Source organism: Filicampus tigris, chromosome 13, assembly GCF_054856515.1.
Source record: "Filicampus tigris isolate MCC_2025a chromosome 13, RoL_Ftig_1.0, whole genome shotgun sequence".
In the NCBI taxonomy this organism is placed as follows: domain Eukaryota; kingdom Metazoa; phylum Chordata; class Actinopteri; order Syngnathiformes; family Syngnathidae; genus Filicampus; species Filicampus tigris.
The window spans coordinates 4,866,497-4,887,254 of NC_141229.1; the positions used below are offsets into that span (position 1 = coordinate 4,866,497).

Below are 20,758 nucleotides of genomic sequence, written 5' to 3' on the forward strand. Positions count from 1 at the left end.
ACCCAAAGAAAATTCATGGAAGCAGAAGGAGAACATGCAATTGAATCCTGTGCGGCAGACATGGTAACCGCTTACATTGAAAAGTCAATTAATTATTAATTCCCAAATAGAATAACAATAATAGTAACAATAATAATAAATAGCATGCAGTGTCATGAGGTGGTAAGTCCGTTATTCTTTCTGTCCCCACAGCTCACATGACCACCACAGCGTAGCGTCAAGTCGACTTTCAGCCGTTGGCACATGAAGCACCGCAGCCCGGCTTAGCCGACGAGTCCGGCAGGCTAGCCGGGACTGAAAAAGTGAGCCGGGGGCGACAAGTCAGTGCGGTGCAAACACGCTCTTTGGCAGCCAGCCATCACACACAACCCCGACGCGAATGTACGGAAGGGCCTCGAATTCATTTAAAAGTCCAAACTGTTCCCAGTCGAAGGCTTACTCGCTGTCACTACGGGAGAAGGAGGGAGAAATACGGCACCTTGCAAAGCTGGAAATGCTCCGACTGCAGGCTCTCTGGGACGGCGTCATTCTCCTTGGCGGCCCCTGACTGCGCGGACGACGACGACGACGAGACCGCCGTTAAGCCGTCCAGAACCTTACGAATGTTGAACTTCTTCATTTTCTTTGGTGGTGGTGGTGTTGTTGGAGGATGCGGTGACGGGCTGACGCGCGGCACCGAGCGAGGCGATCCGAGCCGAGCTGCCGTCAAATGGCTAGCGGAGCGTTTAGCGAGGCAGAGAGCTAGCTGGTTATCTTGACTAACGCACACTTTTCAACACCGTTCCGTGTCCATCTCGCGGGCTGCGGAGGGTGTCTCCGAAAGGCATGGATTGGAAGCTGCCCCCGCGTCGTGGCCCAGCGTCAATCCGGCATTGGCGGTGTTCGAGCTGGAGGCGACTAGCCGAGCTGAGGTCAGCCCGTTTCTCTGCCACCCCCTCCCACAAGCGGCGAGCGGGGCGGAAGGAAAAGAGAGAAGGAAGGTAGCTGCTAGCTGTTAGCTGCTAACAGGCTACGGAAACGCGGCAGACTGTGGCGAGGACCCGGATAAGCAAGAGAAGTCGCGCGGGCAGTCCAATTATAATACTGATATTAATAATAACTTATCCCATGTATTAAAAATAATAATATTACAAAATAATATAGTTGTGATCATATTATTAAAAACGATAATAAAATAATAATGATACAATAAAATAGTGATGATAATACAAAATCAAAAAAAGATCAAATAGTAATATTGTTTGGCTATTTATTGTGGTATTATCATTATTTAATGTTTTGTGTAAAGCGCTTTGTTAGAGCTGCAGCTGTTGTGAAAGCATTATTTAAGTAAAGTTGAGATGATATTAATAATAACACTGATGATAGTGCTGTGTGTGTTTATTATTGTGGTTTGCAGTGTAGAACTGTACTGGAACTGGATTGTACCTAAACTGGCTTCTAATAAACTGTTTACTTACAATCCAAAAAAGAGCATTACTTTATTACCTTTGTGATGGCACATTTATTGATACAGTTCTTGTACTTGGTCTTTAAATGACAAGAAAATCATCAAATTTAAGTAGGTCACCATCTTCACATCTCAGAAAGTTGAACATGTTGTCAACACAGGCCAACTTTAAGGAGAGGAACTTGCAATTTGGTGGCAAGTGTAAAACTTCCTGCATAAAGCATAGCATTAGTGTCGAAAAATGTTCCTTGCTAACAACATGAAGGTAAAAGTAACACTTCACATCAGTTCAAAGGAGCCCACCCTATACAGTATACTTTAATCTATTATCGCACAAGATCTTTTCAGGTGAAATTCGACACAAGGGGCTCCTCTTTTGAAAGCGGCGTGAGAAAATAGGCCGCATTTCCTCCTTGGACTCAAAGCAGGCTGATTTACTTCCATAACAGGAAAATCTGGTCAGATGAATGTCTGCTTAAATAGGTTGCCCTTTTGAGATAACCTACATTGTCAATTCTTGGCATATTTATGATGACAACATTGATGGCAACATCCTTTCTAACTGCAGTTATCTAGCTGCATATTTATCTTCATATCTACCTACACATCTCCATATCTATCTAGTTAGCCAGCTAGTTATCTAATTATATATATTTACAGTGGATATAAAAAGTTTACACACCCTGTTCAAATACCAGTATTTGGTTATTTAAAAAAAATGTGACCAAGATGAATCATTTAGCCTGTACAGTTAAAATAAAAACTGAAGTCATTTTGAGAGTGGAAGTAAAAATTAACAACTGAAATAATGTGGTTTCACAAGGGTGCACACCCCTTATCATTGGGGATGTGGCTGTGTTCAGAATGAACCAATCACTTGTGCAACCACATTATCTAAATTATTTTCACTTTCCCTCCCTAAAATTTTTAATTTTTTTTAACTTGAATTGTACAGGTTTCTGGTATATCCATTGTGTACTGGAGCTTAATTTTGTGTTTCAATGTTGATTAATAGCAGAGGTGGGCAATTTAACGCAAGGGTTAAGACACAATTTTTCATCAGTGCTATTGGGGGGTCACATATAGGACCACACATTTCCAGATGTATGACAAAAATGCCACTTTAAATATAAACAAAATCTGTGTATATGTTCAAAATACATGCTCTTAATATATTTCACTTTTCATAATACATTTCTCAATGCATGTATAAATGATCCACTATCTGTATAGGGCAGTATAAGACCCGATGTAAGTGTAACTAAGACATGTCTGCCATCTAGTGGTGAGTGGTGATATTACAATTTAAAACTACAGTCGACCCCTGCATACTCATCATTCGACACGCACTGATTCATATATTTTCCGATTTATTTATACATTTTGTTTCTATTTTGAAAAAATGAAATTAATAAATCCCGCCAGCTGCCAATTGCCCATCCCTGATTTGTAGTAAAAGTATATGTTTGCTTGCAGCCTACACATGTTGACAAAATTATTTTGGCACCCTTTTATTAAAGAAATAGTTACTGGCATAACATAATGTAGTGTTGACTGCAATTTTGTCCACATTTGTATGTCGGCCTCAACTGCGCCCTAAACTTTTCGGAATTCATTTTCCCAAAAATGCAATTTATTATGACTTGTGGGAAAAGGCTAATGTTTGAAAAGGGAAACTGGAGTGTAAGATAAAATGCGGAGCCATATTCTTATATAAACCATGCACATCTGTGTGAGTGTGACGGTGTGGAAGATCGTAGGGAGGCGGGTGGGGGGCATTGATATTGAGGTCTCTCCTATCTAGGACATCGGGACATAATTAGACATTCTTCTTCGCTGTCTTTAGTGGAGTTGGGATGTGACATGTATGATAATCCTTCATAGGTCTGGTCGTCTGGATGACAGATCAGTGCTGTTTCGTGCAGTGGCAGAAAGACTTCAAAATTACCAGGGAAACAACAAAGCCGGCATTTTTCTGGCCGACATATAAAGGCAAAATGCCTAACAACCTCCCTCCTTCCTCTCCTTTCACATAGAGATCCCTCAAAATTGCCGCATAAGTGCCACAATAAAAAGAACAACAGCTGCCTTTGCCTTTTGGGCCGAGCCCGGGGAAGGTACAACTTGCAAAGGCACAACCATGTTCGATTTCATGCACATAAGTGGTGCACCGGTGCGCATGAGGACTGGGAAGTGAATATTGCGCTCCAGTTCAAGTCTGTCATTGCGCTTTTGCACACTAGAGTAGTCCAGGCCCGTCTCATTTCAAAGTCAAGTCAGCTGCCACAATGATTCCTTCTGATATAGTAGACTATGATCAACCGTTGTGGTCGCTGGCTTGACTAGGCTGGCTTCTCGCTAATGGCTGGATTCGGACGGTGAGACGAACGCGCACAATACAATAAATGCTTAGCATATCTTTATCAACACAGATTTATTGCTTCTAGCGTGTGAGGTTGCTTAAATTGTTGTTGGCCTGAAGTGCATTTGACTGGAGTTCGCTAGAGGGAGACAAAGTCCAAGTTGACAGCACAACTTCGATGGCGCTGTAGATCCTGTCAATCATGGGCCCTGTCTAGTAATTTTTTATAACTTTCAGCTTTGTGTTGAAAAAACTGCATGAAGAAATGGGCCACCTGATTTTGGAGAAGCTTCATTTATTAGATATCACTATTCTGAGTCCCATATGCCGGGAGATTTTTATTTTCTTTTTTCAAAGGAAGTATGTTAACGACGATGTCATTTTTATAATTAATTTGTCAATACTTAGGGTTAAATTATGTATTCATAAATGAAAGTACGGCTATCAGAAACCTACCTTTACGCACTTTCACATTGAAATAGACTTATAATAACGAATGATGTACCAAAAAGGCTCTGAAAAGTGAAAATGATAAATGATTGTAAAAACTTTACTTTATTTGAATTGATTTGAAACACTGTTTTATACTGTTAACTGTTCTGACCTTGTTTTTTTCTTCAATAAAGATTGATTTAAGAAAAAACTTGAGCAGGGTATTTTGCGCTGAGGTGATACCACACGGCCCAGTGTGCTGCCAGGACTATTAAGCATATTTGACCAAATATATGTACACAAATATCATTTTTTAAATTTACGTTTGATCATTGCAAGACATATCTTGATTATTATTTGCTTTAAGACAAAGAAAAAAAACGGAAGTAAAATCGGAAGCAGGTGATCGGCCATGATGTCACACACCTGCGCCGACGGCAGTTGCCTCACACGTAGTCGAAAAAAAACAACAAAATGGACGTCCCTCGACCTTGCCTCTCTTTTATTGAGTTTGGATTTGTACCTTGACTTTGATATACAGTATACTGCATATTTATCAAGGTTGGAGGTAAGAACACAACAATAAAAAGTAAGGTAATCGCTTGTGTAAAATGGTGATTGTATTTTGTCTATTCCACTTAGACCCAAATGACGAGGGCATAGTGAGAGGCGGTATCTACCCGGTCTCTCCTCCAGGTGGTGGTGGTGGTGGTGGTGGTGGTGGTGATGGTGGAAAGGAGGTCGGCCAAACCCTCCTTCCCTGAATCCCAGATCCTCCTGACTCGCCCTCCCCCAGTTACGCAGGGCGGCCGTCAAGTCCTCCACACCACAGCTGCCCACCCACCTTTTGGAAGTTCCTCCAACCTGCCACAGAACGACAGGTACGCCGAAGGGGGCGGAAGACCCGGCCGGGAGACGCGGCACCGCTGAACACCAAGTTTGTGGTTGTTTTAGGGCGACAATTCGGAGGAAAACATGACGGAGCAAGGGAAGAAGGTGATTTTGGTGGTTGTGGATGTTCTCTGCGTGTTCATCGGTGAGTTTTGTTTGGTTACGTAGGATTGACCTTTTTATTGTTGAAGCGTAGTAAATAAAGGGTGTAAAATGACGCATGAGATTGCTCAACGCAAGCACATGGTTTATCTATTTATCATCCTATCGCCACACAACAAGTTGCACCATGCAGACTAGACAAGAAAACACGCAGTGGTTGATAGAGATGGTTTAGGGCAGCGTTTCCCAACCTTTATTGAGCCAATTAAGGCACATATTTGATATAGGAAACATATCAGAAAATGTCTCGAAAAGTATTTTACTCCTATAATGGTTGTGTGGCAACAATGGAAGAACATTACTTGGTCTGCCTGTCACTATACGCCGCTAACTAAGATAGATGAAGATACATTATTTGTTGTGTATGAATTGTAATATTGGATAATTTCCTATGGCAAACCTGATAATCTCACACGACTAAAAAAAAAAGGTTTTGGACTCACTGGGTTAGCGTACCAACACTAGTTGTCAGTCTATCTTGTTCAAACAGGCCACAGTCAGTGTGTGTTTCCCAAGACACACTTTAAAGAATGTTGCAGGGCCTCGTGTTGCGCGCACACGTTCACAAAAAGTGCTGTAGAATTATTTAGGACTGTTGACAACTCAGTCATCTGGTTGTTAGATTTGTAAAAATGCACCTGAGAAGTTTTTGTAAGTGACCGATTAGAGCAGGTTTTACAGAACTGATCATATATAGTATAGCTAAAACAAATCTATGGTTGAGTCATGTACTAGCTCTTGGATTCATTTATTGATATTGGGCAATTGAATTATATTCATGTTTTAATTTAACTAATGAGCGAAAAGAGGAAAAAACACAATTATTTATGATTTTCAAATCCCTGTAAAGTGAAAATAACTGTCTCATGAATTCAATAAACCAAAGAAAAGTGTTGTTAACAACCCTGCCAAGTCAAAATGGTTAAAAAATATCAAGTGTATAAAATGAAGCTTCAAAATCTTGACCAATCAAACCATCGTTTCCGCTCTTGATCCCTGTGGGAGTGTCTGCTCAATTGCGTGAAACCACGTCTCGCTGACAAATGGATGCTACTTCGTCTAGCATCTTTGCAGACACATCAATTCACGTTTGCGTTAGATAATACAATGGAACAACAAATGTGTAAAATGATAGAAATACTTAAATAATTCATTATTTAAAATAGCCAATTTTGTGTGCATATAATTATTTATTTATTTTTACAACATTTCCGAACAACCTGGCCCATCTGCCCGTTTTCTAAATCAAATGTGGCCTTTAAGCATAAAGCATGAGCAATCAGTCTAAAGCAGGGGTCTTCAATCCTGTTCCCCGAGGGCCGGTGTCCTACCGGTTTTCCATCTGTCCCTGCAGCAGCACACCTGATTCAAATGATCAGGATCGTTTTCCAGCTTCTGTAGACCTTTGGTGAATATCTGTAGCAGGGAGAGATGGAAAACAGGCAGGACGCCAACCTTCGAGGAACAGGATTGAAGACTCCTGGTCTGAAGTCTCAGCATGCCTCAATCACCCCAACACGATTAATTGACAACTGATTCCACACAACTGTGAGAATTAGTAACTATTATGTCCATCCCTTTTGTAAATGATTACTATGCGAGACTTGACGTCCATGGTGTCACTGTCCTGTTAAAAACATGTCCAATTTTGTCATTTAAAAAAAAAAAAAATGTTCACGTTAATGGGATGCCGATAACGCGGAAACCTCATTAACTTGAAAATGAAAACATGGACAAAAGTGTTTTTCACAGGACAGTGACGATATATTTTGTGTGTGTGTGAGCGTGTGCGTGTACGGCAAACAAAACGGCCTGTCGCGGCTTGCCCGGGTCTCGACAATGACACTCAAACATGTCAGAATTGGCATCCTCTAGGTGTTGATGGTGTCACATCTTCGTCAAAGCGGCTTGTCGGTGAGAAGATACCGGGAGCTACTGGGCTCCTGAAAGTTATAACCTTAGCTGAATTATTAGCCGTAATTCCTTTATTGGCTGTCATTTTTTTTTCTGAGTGCATTCGGTGGGGTCAAAGGGTGCGCTCATTATACTACTACACAAGCCTACCTTCTTGGAATATTTCATTCACAACTGGCTGAGGTTCTTTAAAGCGGAAGTCAACCCAAGCATATTTTTTTCAAGAATATGTTCCCAGCAGGCCCACTAGTTGAAACACAGCGTTCTGATTAATTTTGCGTTTGTGGAATATAAATTAAGTAGCAAAATGCACTTGTTTTTAGCCATATCTGGGGGTAGCCATTTTGTCTTCTGTCGACTGAAAATGACATCACAACTGCTTACAACGACCAATCACAGCTGACCTGTTCTCTGAATCTGAGACGTGATTGGTCTTTGCGAGCAGTATGATGTCATTTTCAGTCGACAGAAGACAAAATGGCCGCCCCCAGAGATGGCTAAAAACGAGTGGATTAACACTTATTCCACAAACGCAATATTTATCAGAATGCCCTGTTTCAACTAGTGGGCTTGCATAAAACATATTCTTGAAAAAAATATGTTTGCGTTGACTTCTGCTTTAAGATTTAGAATTTTGATCCTGTTTGCAAAGAGTTTCTCCAGTCCACCAGTTCATGACTCCCTCCACTGAGAATCTTCATGACCTTTAAGCCTCCCTTCCCGTCCGCTACGGATTACTGATTGGAAACAAGAGTAAAAATAGATGGTTGTTGCAAGTATAACTTGGCCGGTGGTGCAAAGCTCATGTTACAAGAGATTTAAAATGGAACGGCTGATTTCACCCACGGGATATTCACAGATAGTAGTCGGACGATGAGGAAGCGAAAAAGGACTGTCCAGTTTGTGCAGGTCAAAGCACAAGGTCCCCACCATTTTGTACCGGACCGCACAGATAAATAAAAACAACAAAATAAATTAAAATGATTACATATTACTTTTTTCATTTTTTTAGATTCATTACTGGCTGTTTCATCGTCCTCGTCATCTGATTCAGTTTCAGCAGGATCATACAAAATGATGTCTTTGAGCCCTTATCTTGAGTGACACAAAAACGTCATCTGCCACAGTTTGTAGTTTTTGTCATTTCCGTCAAAAAGGAGTCTACTTAGGCGGCTACTCGTTTCAGTCGGCTGGCGTCTCATTACGTTAGGCGCTTTTGATTGAATGTCTTATCGGGTATAGTAAAGTTGAGATGAGTTAAAAATAAAAAGGCGAAAAAAAATTGCTGATATCATCCAAATTCATCGGCTGTCCAATTAATATTACTAGTACCACCACCATCGCTACTGCATTGGAGCCCTGAAATACAAGTTGTAATTCGTTCTTTGACCACGCTTGTAACTCAAAACTCTCGTCTCTCAAGTCCTTTCTCCAAAAACCAAAGTTTGTAATGTGCAGAAAGTATGATGAATGTTTTGTTTTTTTTAATTTTAGTTTTGGTTATTTAGTTAGTTTTCCTTAAAGTGGAAGTCGAGCCAAACATATTTTTTTCCAGAGTATGTTCCCAGCAGGCCCACTAGTTGAACCACGGCATTCTGATTCGTTTTGCGTTTGTGGAATATAAGTTAAGCAGCAAAATGCACTCGTTTTTAGCCATCTCTGGGGGCGGCCATTTTGTCTTCTGTCGACTGAAAATGACATCACAACTGCTTGCAACGACCAATCACGCCTGACCTGTTTTCTGAATCTGAGCCGTGATTGGCCGTTGCGAGCAGTTGCGATGTTATTTTCAGTCGACAGAAGACAAAATGGCCGCCCCCAGAGATGGCTAAAAACTAGTGGATTAACATTTACTCCACAAACGCAATATTTATCAGAATGCCCTGTTTCAACTAGTGGGCTTGCATAAAACATATTCTTAAAAAAAATATTCCACTAACTATAATAGACTTGCTCTGGACTTGTTGGGTTCACTGCCACTGTACAGCACACGAAAGGTAGTATAAAAGTAGTATTTTTTGCTTTTTCTTTGTATTAACAAATGGCGCTGCCTCCTGCCTTGTGCTTGCCCGGACTTCTTTAGAAGGACAGTTGGGGTTGTTCTTCGCCCTACGGGCCACCTGATGACTGACAGGCAGGAATGATAATAACCATCCTGCCTCCCCCCCCAAACCTACACCAGCACCCCCTTTCACCACAAGATGTATTTGCACGCTGCCAACACTCAAGACGTCCTTTTTTATTGACAGCCATTCTCGTCTTCAGCCCTGTCACGTTAAAAACGTCCGCGTTGACTGAGTATCAGGAGACGATCGGCGAGTAGATTTGGTGTGCTTTTTGAATTGTGATGTCATGACTTCATTTTTGTGTGTGAACGTGTGTATGTCTAAGTGTATACCTAAGTGTGTGTGAGTGTGGTTCAAAACTGTGGTCCCCAACCTTCAGTCCGCGGCCCATTTGATACTGGGCCGCACTGGTACAGAAAAAAAAAAAATAATCCAAACTTTTTTTTTTTGTAGTGGGGATATATACTGCATGCACTATTAGGGAATAGATCATTCCATACCTGACTCTCCACTCCAAAGCTTGGGGGGGCTGTGGTTTAAAAGATAAAAAAACTTCATCCGCCCAAAGTGTGCATGCATGTTTGTGTGTGTGTGTGTATATGTGAGACAGATGGATCTGGAATGTGCTGAATACCCACATTGGAGCTAAACTCTCAATCCGTGTGTTTTATTCTGCCCCCTTCCCCTCCGTGGTCAAACGTCCACGCTGTCACTTTGTGTTACCCCTCAATCGTTGGCCGTTGCCCTCCTGTAGAGACAGCTACAAGCCCCTTGCTCACGGCCTGTAAAAGCTGCCTTTTTTGCTTTTTATCTGTGCCGTTTATTTGTGTGTGTGTGTGTGTATTGCAGAGCTGGACATTTTACAAAAAAATTGCAGTCTGTTTATGCTATTGCTATTTATAATGCTATTGAATTTTGCAGTAGGAATCGCAGACGGAAGCCATTTAAAATTAGAGGCGGACCAGCTTATAGGTGGGTACTATTTCAACCCCCCCAAAAAAGGAGAATGACCGACGACAGAAGGGTACCCACGCTGCAGACAGATGACGAATAACAGACGCTCAATTTTTTGTAAAATGCCCAGCTCTGGTAATACTGTATGTAAAAATTTATTTTACATATACAAAAATGTCTTAACTTTGACACTAATGTACATAAACGTAAGATTCTATGTAAATTATTTTTCATATTTTTTTCATAGACTAAATTGCTTCCTGGGCTGAGCAATATGGCCTAAAATGCATATCAGGGTATGAATTGAATTTCTTCACAGTAACACTACCTTAACTTAATGGAAGAATTGAGTTATTTCAATGGGAAAAGTTAAAAAAAAATCTGTTATATGAGGTACAAAGAATCTTCTTTGAATTCTTAATCCCTCTGCTTCTTTTCATTTGAATGTAGTATTTCCATAATATAGTTTTGACCTTATAAACGCCCTGTGCTGGCTTATAAAACTGGTTAATTTCTGTTTTTTGGTATATGACCTTACTAGTAATGTCGCTATTTTATTTTTTCCCTCTTGACAATTTTTACCTGCTTATTTTCTGTTTATAGCTGGTTGCTCTCTGCTTTAACGCAGTTCCAGCCAGACTTCTGTGAAAAGTCTACTGAAATACCGAAGCACATTATGTGGTGTTTGGCTACACATTAGCTTAGCGATTAGCATTGGTTTAGTCTTGTTCTATGTGGCCCGCCGTTGCATGTTTAGACTACTCCTCATCTGCCTGTAGTTATAACAATGCTCATTCTAAGTGTAGTTTATTTGGAGAGGTTCTGCACATCGGGAGGATAATGTTTAGCCGCGCCAGATAGCAAACGCAGCTCGTAGCTCGCGCCCATAAACGTGCATTAGTGTAGCTTAGCAAGTTAGCATTCCCCCCAGTTCGTGAGCAGCGGATAGTAGCCGAATGGGAGGCAGCTCGATTGGCGAGGGAGATGGCATTTATGTGTGAGATGGTTGATACGATCGATTTTAAGGTCAATCGGCAGCGCCACAAAAAAAATCCAAGCTTTGCCGATCACATGATTGTTTTGTCGGAAATTGTGGTTTCGATCAAAAAACAAAAAAAAAATCGTTCATCCCTGTTGCAGATTGTCATTAATTGCCATTTTGTAGAAAAGTTAAGATGTCACTCACACACACGTTCTCAGTATCTGCCAAATATGTGTCAGAGTAATAGTGGGAAATATTGACTCTTGCTGTCTCGCATTCCCGTGTGAAAATGAAAGTGAGAAGCTGAAGAGAAAGTGTGTGCGTGCGTGTGTTCTGTTGAGTTCCCATCATGCCTTCCGTTAAGTCATGTTTCATGTGTCCGTTGTTTATGTAGTTTATTTTAAAAAATCCCATGCTAAGTGTAATGCGGTACATCTTTGTGGGGTGCCTGTCTCTTTCATTTCAATATTCTTAAAGTTCACTCTTTTTTTTTTTCTGTAGCTTTACCTCACGTTCTTCTTCTTTCACAGCAGGTCCTGATAGGCTGTCCTGTTAGTTTGAGTCCCGCAGTGACCTTGAAGAATGACATTAGCATCAATGCATAACATAAAAAAAAGTCAATTTAAAAGATAAGAACGTGCTTTATGTAATTTCCCATCTGTTCCAAATTAACGACATGACCAAGCGACTGAACTTTCCAGTAAAACAAAATCAAAACATTTAAATGGGTATCACAGGAAATCAAGCTGTCAAATTTTTCTCTTTTGTCCTCCCAAGATTGCGACGAATGATTGAAGTTATTAATTTATTATGTAAAGATAATTGTTGGTTAGTAGACAGGACATTAACATGTTTTTTTTATACAATTTATTGAATGTGTTCCACTATTATCTGCCCAAGATGTGCACCACAACACTGTGTATTTAAAATTAGAATGTCTCCAATAGACACGATGTACGAGTGGTTAGTAGGAGCGAACGACTTCCAGGACGTTGTTTGTTACGCAGTATATTCCCGACGCCAGCTGGCTGTCGCGATGCACCGTCACGCACATTTGTGGCTCTAGTTGTAATTTTTCAAATTGAGCAACTTGGCAAAGCAGCGAATTTTGGAGAATTTGTCAAACGCGTCTTGGGCGCCGCCTAGCATGAATTTACGCTACTGGCTACAGTGAAGGATAATAGTTTACCGTGAAATGCTTTGTGTTTTTTTTTTATATCAAACCTGCGATTGTGTTCCGTGGATTTTTGGAAGAGTTTCTAAGATCCGACTGTCTGCGAGACCCTGAAGGTGTCTGATTTGTGATGGGATGAGTGAGTTGAGGGGTGTGGCTAGTGGAAGGAGAAAGAGGATTGCAAGAATGTAGAGAAACGCGAGATGGATGTTTTTCTTTGCGGACAACCTTCAATTATATCGTCGCTGTCCTGTGAAACACACTTGTCACTGACAATTTTTTTCAATGTTCTTATTTTTACGTGAAAGGTGTTTTCGCGCTACAGACATCACATTAATGTGAAATTATTATTTTTTTTAAATAAAATTGGACATGAGTGTTTTTCACAGGACTAGGACAGCAACGATATGTTATTTTTTTGTGCTGTTGAAGGACGAAATAGTAATTTATTATTGCGGACAAAATAAAGAAAAAACAATTTTCTCACGTATAAATTCTGAGAAAGGTAACATGCTGCTTGTGTTGTAACACTCCCGTGTGCCGTGGACTCAGCAGATGTCGCGAATCGCCGCGAGGCAACTAATGCAGCAAAATATCAGTCTGTCCGTCCAGGCCTCAAACAAAACGCTCACCTCCAAACATTTACCTGCTCCCGTCTTTGCCACCCTCGCTGGTCCTCGGAACGCTGATCGTTGAGGCCCCTGAAAAACAGGAACACTTTCCACTTCCTGCTGGTGCAGAGGGTCAAGAGGAAGTTGTACTTGTGTCTGATCCCAAATTCCATCTTGTTTATTTTTCCAGCCTGTAATCGTGGGGGTTTGGGAAAGCCTGAAAGTATCCTTTCCCTTGTTTCTTTTAAAATCTCTATTCGGGGAAACTGTCATCTCAACTGTGATGTCATTTCCAGTCGGCAGCAAGTGACAAAATGGCTGCCCGCTGAAATGGTTCAAAACGGGTGGATTTTGCGGCCTAATTCGTATTCCTCAAAGACAATATTATTTTGAATAATGATAACTAATGATTTTGACTTATGTTGATGATAAGAATAGAATGTTGTTTACTCAAGACCAGATTCTTTGAGAGTTTGCATTCAGTTAAATTGTTTATTCTTTAAATACGTTAATAGTTATTATAAAACAACTTGTGGCAGGGTATTAAGTGGTCCAAGAATACTGCGTCCATGTAAAAATGGCTAGAAAATCACAGATATCAAATATTCCCATTGATGTGGGGGTGGCCACAGCCCCTCTGACCACCACGTAGCTCCGCCCCTGGTCCATCAAGATATCAACTTTTCTGCCTTTTAATCTGCGTGGTCTGAATAAAAGTAAGTAGTCTATTCTCAGAAAGTGTAGTTTGGTTTCAAATGTAGGGAGTAAAAGTCATCGATAAGTACAGTAATGAAATGTTTGTACTTAATTACTTCCCACCACTGCTGCAATCCCGGAGGTTGTTTTTTTTTTTTTTTTGTTTTTTTTTTTGCTACGTCTAATACAAAGAGGAGGCTACTTCCTCGCTGATGTGGAGCTGGACGGTGTTTGACCGTCCTGCCGGTGTGTTTGTTTTGAAGGCAGGTCGTTGCACACCTGCGGCCAACCGTGTGGCCACACTGGCAGCAGACTTCTGTCGCACAAGCATTCGCTTATCAAAATGTTATGCTTGCACCCTGCAGAGTAAACAGCAGCTGGGGCGTCCTTCAAAGAGGGGCGCAGCGCACGCTCGACCTACCGGAATAATGGCCTTGAGCTTTCTGAGCCAAGGGTGGCGGGTTTCATTTCGTCTCAATTCATCTCGAATGAGGGAAATTACCAGTTGACATGTTTCCCCCCACTAAAAAGATTTTTCTCACCTATTCTCCAAAGCCCTTGTTAATAGGAAAGTAGCAAATATGTCGAAGTCATACATCTTGACTGATTTAAAATGTTTTGGAATTGTGGTTTTGTGGTTCAGTACATTTACAGTTAAAATATTGATCTAGGAAGTTCTAAACACTGGTGGGGAGAGGGAGTGGGGGGGGCAGGCCTGTGCTATTGGCAGCAGAATTATATTCTCATATTCTTTGTGCCAGCTCATCATGAGTATTTGATTGCGTTTTCTTCCAGTCACAGTGAGCCGGTCCCACACTCTGGAGGAAGGAAGCTATGTGTTAACGGAGATCTCTCTCGCTCTCTCGCTCTCTCGCTCGCTCTTCATAAACTTTAGCCTAAGAAAACCATCCATTCTTCCCGGGTATTAGCTTTGGCAGCGGAATGACGAGTTCAGGAAAACAGGAAAAGTCATTTGAATTGTGGACTATTGTTCTGCTCGGATTTAAGAGACGGCAATCTATCCTCCGCTCTTTATATCTACTCGCACTTGGAGTCTTTTGAGTCACAAAACATGTCGTTATGTGACTTTTTGCCACCTGTTGACGGAGCTTGTTGAGGGCCGTGACCAAGCGCCGTCAAAGGTTGGCCTCGGCCACGTCTCCATGGCGACGCCTGGGGCACATTTCATCGGAGCGGCTGAGTCAAATGTTTTTACGGTGTGGTTTTAGCTGTTTCCTGGTCAGCGACTCATTGTCGTGCAGCCGCCGCTTGGGACGGACCCGAACCCCTCTCAGCATGCCGCGGGTCCAAAAGACAACCACTGAACTAGCGTGTCGTGACCCGTGTGCGCTTGGAACGTGGAAAAACACGGGAGTTGTGTTGTGTCGGCTAAAAAGAGAAAAACATTTTGGCAATATTTTACTTGAGCATTATATAAGGCTAATTTGATCTGCTCTTCTCTTGTATTTGTCTTGGTTTTTGCTTATCTGGACCCCCTCAATCAAATTCACCAAAATCGCATTACACTCCCTGCGCCAATACTTGGATGCGGATCCAGCGGACGTAATGTTTAGTCTACTTTCAGTCACCAAGTTATCATGTGCGCCAGGCAAATGCTCTCTGTGCACCGCAACGGCCAGCATGGCGCAGAGAAATGAAGCAAATTCCCAAACAAGCGTATTGAGCCTCCCGTTGGCACAAAAATCAGGATGCGCCAGTTTTTATGCTCAAGCACAGCTGCGCTTTAATCAAATATTGATTATTAGACTGTTTTTGTTGACTTGTCTTGCTCTCTGTTGACTTTGTCTTTAGTTAGTCTTTTGTGAACTTTTCCTTGCCCTCTATTGACTTGGTCTCGTCTTGATCTTTGGCTATTTTCATGTCATCTTTTCCTCCCCCTCGTTCAATTGTCTTAGTTTTGGTCTCATCTGGTCTCGGTATAGTTTTTTCATGATCACGTCTTGCTCTCTGGTCTTGGCTTGGCTTGGTATTATCCAGGTCTGATTTTAGCTAGAGATAGACCGATTTGCTTTTTTCAGGACCGATAACCGATATTTGGAGCCGATATTGATTTTCAGTAAAACGGAAAATATTGGCATCAAAATCTAAACAAAAATGTACTCTTAACTTTGTTGCAACGTCTTTAAACATGTTTATTGAACAATGTTTCAGGTTTGTATAATGATTTTATTTTGATTTTTTTTTTTTTAAGAAATTTTTGACAATGTACATCTCTGTTATAAAATTCTAACTAAAAGTTCAGGGAGCACCCGGGGTTGCCAGCATGTCTTAAAAAGAATAAATGCAAACTTAAACAATAGCTCCATGTAGTTTTCTACAGTAAATGAAAATTTCAAAATGACAGAAATGTTAAACTTTCACATATCTCGGTTTTAATTTCCACAGTTTTAAATTGATTTATTATCGGCCAGCTTTTCGTCAAAAAGCCAAATATCGGTCTATCCCTACTTTTAGCATGTGATTTCCTGTTATTAGCCTGGTCTTAAGACTGTCCTTAACACTACTATCACTTTTTCTTCATCCACAAATCAGCTGTGATCTTCTTCCCCCAGCGGCCCTGCCCTCAGCCATCCTGACGCTGATGTTCCGACCGTACCAGAGGGGCATCTACTGTGACGACGAGAGCATCAACTACCCCTACAGGAGAGACACCATCTCCCACGGAGCAATGGCCGCCGTCACCATCACCAGCTCTATCGTCATTGTGAGTAGGGGTCGGTCTCCACGGCTCCGACTCTCCACTCTCTTTTGATATGGCCCGTAAAAGCTTTCTATAGTCTTTTCATGACTTCTTTTCAAAGCTAGCCATAAAAAAAAAACGATAACAACCAAAATGCGGGGCCAATTAGGCTATGTGATATAGGAACATGTGTGGCGTACCGCAAGTGAGGAACAAGGCGTGTAACTGCCTCGCACGCGAGCCACATGCCTAAGACCATGAACAAACTGAGTGTAGCTCAGTTTGTAGCTAGCAGAGGTCATGAGTCGTCGTTTGTTTAAAATAACAACAAACCAGCAGCCGGGCTCTTCAGAAGGAGCCAAAGCAATAACAAATGGCATTTTTGGTGTTTTTATATTGTCGCTGGCCTGTGAAAAACATTTATGTCCAATTTTTGAAAAAAAAATAATAATAATTTTCACTTTAATGTGATGTCTGTAAAGCAGAAACACCATTCACGTAAAAATGAGAAATTAAAAAAAAAAAATGGACTTAAGTGTTTTTCACAGGACAGCGACGATATCTTAATACGCACGCATTCAAACTGTTACTGTTGCATTTGTTCGCGTCCTTCACTTCCCTGAAAGAAGACAAACTATGGATGTTACACTTATCCAAAAAGTAAAGAAGTTTCATTTTAAATGACATCACATCTGCCCCTGTTTACAAATGAGATAATCAGTTTAGCATTTTCTTCCCTTACTGCCCTGAATTTCAAACACTGAACTGAAAAACAAGGTGCGTACTTCACCGTGATTTTTTTTTTTTTTTTTTTTTTGGGGCGTAGAATCAATAAGCAAACCATGTTACATAAACTACTCTATTCAGTAGTTGCGTTATTTAACACAAACCTTCACATGAGGCTCATCAATTTGAGGATATTAGCCTAAATAACACTCTAGTGCAAACTGACGTGAAACCACACATGGGCAAACAAAGAACAGATTTAAAAGCTGCTAATAAAATATGTAGTCTTGAAGTACTAGCAAGACGGCCTCATTTCACTCACACCGCTGCTTAACGGCGTGGTTCCGCTCTTCAGATCACCACCGGTGAGGCCTACCTGGTGCACACCAAGCGTCTGCACTCCAACTCCCACTTCAACCAGTACCTGTCAGCACTCTACAAAATAGTGGGCACCTTCCTGTTCGGGGCGGCCGTCAGCCAGTCGCTCACTGACCTGGCCAAGTTCACCATCGGGCGGCCCAGACCCAACTTCTTGGCCGTGTGCGCCCCTGCCAGCTGCAACGTGTACGAGCAGCACATCAACTGCACCGGCAACCCGCGCAACGTCACAGAGTCCAGGTGGGTCGCCAATTCAATACAAAGTGTACATTTTATTTCATACATAAATAAATAAATAAATAAAACAAAATGATTTGTGAAAAGAGTTGCACAGTAAAAGTAAAATTGCTGTTCCCCCCCCCCCCCCCCCCCCCCATCGGTCAGGTTGTCCTTCTACTCAGGGCACTCGTCGTTCGGCATGTACTGCATGCTCTTCCTCTCTGTGAGTCGACGCCACAAACGCACACACGCGTACATGCACGCGCTCACACACTCACACTGACCGTATGACGGCGCTGCGTAGCTGTATGTGCAGGCCCGCATGCAAGGCAAGTGGACGCGTCTGGTGCGTCCGACCATCCAGTTTTTCCTGGTGGCCTTCTCCTTGTACGTGGGCTACACGCGCGTCTCCGACTACAAGCACCACTGGAGCGACGTGCTGGTGGGACTCCTGCAGGGGGCTCTCATCGCAATTCTCATTGTGAGTACAACTGTTTGGCTAAAAGACAACAAATACTGCTGAAAACTGAAAAACTCTCAATAAAAATGGATATTTCCTTTTTATTTTATTTCATGAATACATTTTTATTGTAGATCAGCGGTCACCGACATGGTGCCCACTGGCGTTACGTAGCCCCAAGGACCACTTGACTCACCAGTGATGGGACATTCATTTTTTTTTCTATTATTTTTATAATTATTTTTATAGAATTAGTAATAAGATCAAACTCATATGAGGAAGTTATTTCAGAAGTGTGTATGAGACTGGTAGCCCTTTCCATTAATCAGTAGCCAAGGAGTAGCTCTCACTTTCAAAAATGTTGATGACCCCCTGTTGTATGTATACAAAATATCGTCGCTGTCATGTGAAAAACACTCATGTCCATTTTTTTTGTCAATTTTCTTATTTTTACGTGAATGGTGTTTCCGCGTTACAGACATCGTTTTTTTTTTCTTCAAAAATTTGACAGAAATGTTTTTCACAGGACAACAACGATATACTCTACATTTATAATAACTTGAAATAACATAATAGAAATAATAAACACACAAATTAATAACGGTAAAATGTACAGCTAAAAATGGGGGGGGGAATTTGATTAAATACAAAATTCATAATGAAAATAATATATACATATACTACAAATACAATTGAGAAATTAAATAAGGAATATATAGTGCATCAAAAGAAATATAATAAAAAGGAATAAGTAAAAAAAAAAAAGAATCATTCATAAAATATAAAAATTGAACTGTAGTACTATTGTCACATTTTGCAGATGATAATGGATATATGCCTGTGAGTATTGTTGTATGTTCCGTCCTTTGTTGCCACCACAAATATAAGTTGTAAGTACCTCTAGATCAATGCTACTTTCATTAGCCCAACTATGACATCTTTCATTGTGTGCTAGCATTAAGCTAACAGACTCTCGTAAGACAGTGTTGATATGCTTCGATATGATTCCTCGTTCAGGTTAAATACGTCTCGGACTTCTTCAAGCAGCGCGGCGAGCCGGCGTGCACGCGGACGGACGCGGTCGACGGCGAGCGTTTGGAACACAAACCCAGCCCGCAGCGCACCAACCACTACAACTACTCGCCGCCCGTATGACACGCCTACACGTAACCCTCCAACACCATTTTCAATGTCCGTAACCACTAGCTGGAACTCTTCAAAATCCCCTCCACCAACACATTTGTATAGCTAGAAATAGAAAGTGAAATGTACATGTGTTGTCTCAATATGTGCAATGACGCAATGCTTTCGTTACGGTTTGTTTGGAGGATCGATGCTGTGACTTGATGGAAAAACGTGTGAAAAATTCAAGCAAACATTTTATTTCTTTTTAGGATGAGACTGCTTCACCACTAAAATCTTATCTTCTACAAGCAGACCACTCACTGCTTGCGCTAAAACATTTTTATAAACAGTATTGTTTTTTTTTTTGTGCATTACTACTGTGTCTTATCTAATAAACTGTGCTGTTATTTTTAACAATGTTGTCGCAGTACTCATGTTCCTTAAGGAATGCATGCATTAGGTGTAAAATTCAGTCAGGGGTTTTCAGAAAATAACAAATGTTCATTTTTACCAGAATCGAGTCGGGATATAGAGAGAGAACAAATAGCATTTTTAATGCCAAGAAAGAAATTATTTTCCTTTTTTTTGTTTCTTTTTTCCCATTTTACGTTAGTTGTAGTATTACAAGAATAGCATCTGTATTGTAAGAGATGCACGTCATTTTACCAGACGCAACTTATTCATTCACTGCCAGTATTAACAGAAACTTTAGAACACAGGTGTCAAATTGAAGGCCTGGGGGCCAGATCAGGCCCACCACATTTCTTTTGGCCTGCAAAAGAAAATTATGTCAACTTCCATGATTCTTGTTAAAATCGGTCCCAAATTTCATATGTCGGGTATAATAAATAATAACTTCTAGATATTGCAAGAATTTTTTTTTTTTTTTTTTTTTACCAAACCCATTTTTTTTTATAGTAACTTGAACAATAGTTGAACAAACTATTTTCATGGACTTCTGTTTTCAAAACTATTTATACACCAGTTTGTTGTTTATTCGTACTGATATGATAGGGAACTTTTATATGGTTTCACAGTCATACCGGCCATTTGAGAAGAACTGGAACAACAATGCGTAACAAAAATGAGTGCCTTACTTTACTTACTTTACTTTAATTAAAAAATAAAAAGCAAATTCAACATTTTTTTTATGTTTTTATTTTTTATGAAAGTTGTAATATTAACAGAAACAAGCCGTAACTATTTTTGAATTGATCAAAAAATGTTTGTTTTCAGTTCCCCTTTATTGAGCCATTATGTTCCAGAGAAAGCACATGACATACATTGTCCTGGCGGCTTCTGTCTCTTTTCCAGGGCCAAATGTTGCGTCAGCAGAGGAACAAACAAAACGGGGAAAAACTTGACGCTTTGGAGACATTTTGGATGGCGTCTTAAAAGGTTCCCTCAGGGCCTCGCAAACGGGAACGCTTTGTGTGCACGAACCCAGTTCCTTCC

The 20,758-nt window shown here is 40.9% G+C and overlaps 2 protein-coding genes across 7 annotated transcripts in view; one reads left to right on the forward strand and one right to left on the reverse strand.

Moving 5' to 3' along the window:
• The window catches only part of stxbp5b (syntaxin binding protein 5b (tomosyn)), a 31,907-nt gene extending 30,878 nt beyond the window's left edge, over window positions 1-1,029 (reverse strand). For 3 of the 5 annotated variants that reach the window (XM_086049413.1, XM_086049412.1, XM_086049410.1), the window contains exon 1: window positions 479-1,028. In XM_086049413.1, coding sequence (XP_085905539.1) covers window positions 479-619 — 141 coding nt within the window. In that variant the 5' untranslated portion in view covers window positions 620-1,028. Of the gene's footprint in view, window positions 1-478 lie in introns of all 5 variants that reach the window. The other 2 variants (XM_086049411.1, XM_086049414.1) reach the window with 2 other exon arrangements.
• Window positions 1,030-4,652: 3,623 nt separating this feature from the next.
• Window positions 4,653-19,720, forward strand: LOC147137276 (phospholipid phosphatase 2-like). 2 transcript variants are annotated; one of them, XM_086050574.1, is made up of 8 exons: window positions 4,653-4,812; window positions 4,887-5,125; window positions 5,199-5,280; window positions 16,268-16,419; window positions 17,477-17,739; window positions 17,884-17,941; window positions 18,023-18,199; window positions 19,196-19,720. In XM_086050574.1, the coding sequence occupies exons 3-8, from the start codon at window positions 5,220-5,222 to the stop codon at window positions 19,331-19,333; spliced, it is 849 nt and encodes a 282-aa protein (XP_085906700.1). In that variant the 5' UTR covers window positions 4,653-4,812; window positions 4,887-5,125; window positions 5,199-5,219; the 3' UTR covers window positions 19,334-19,720. The 2 variants fall into 2 exon arrangements, with proteins under 2 accessions (XP_085906700.1, XP_085906701.1); XM_086050575.1 differs by having other exon boundaries at window positions 4,887-5,280.
• The last annotated feature ends 1,038 nt before the right edge of the window (window positions 19,721-20,758 follow it).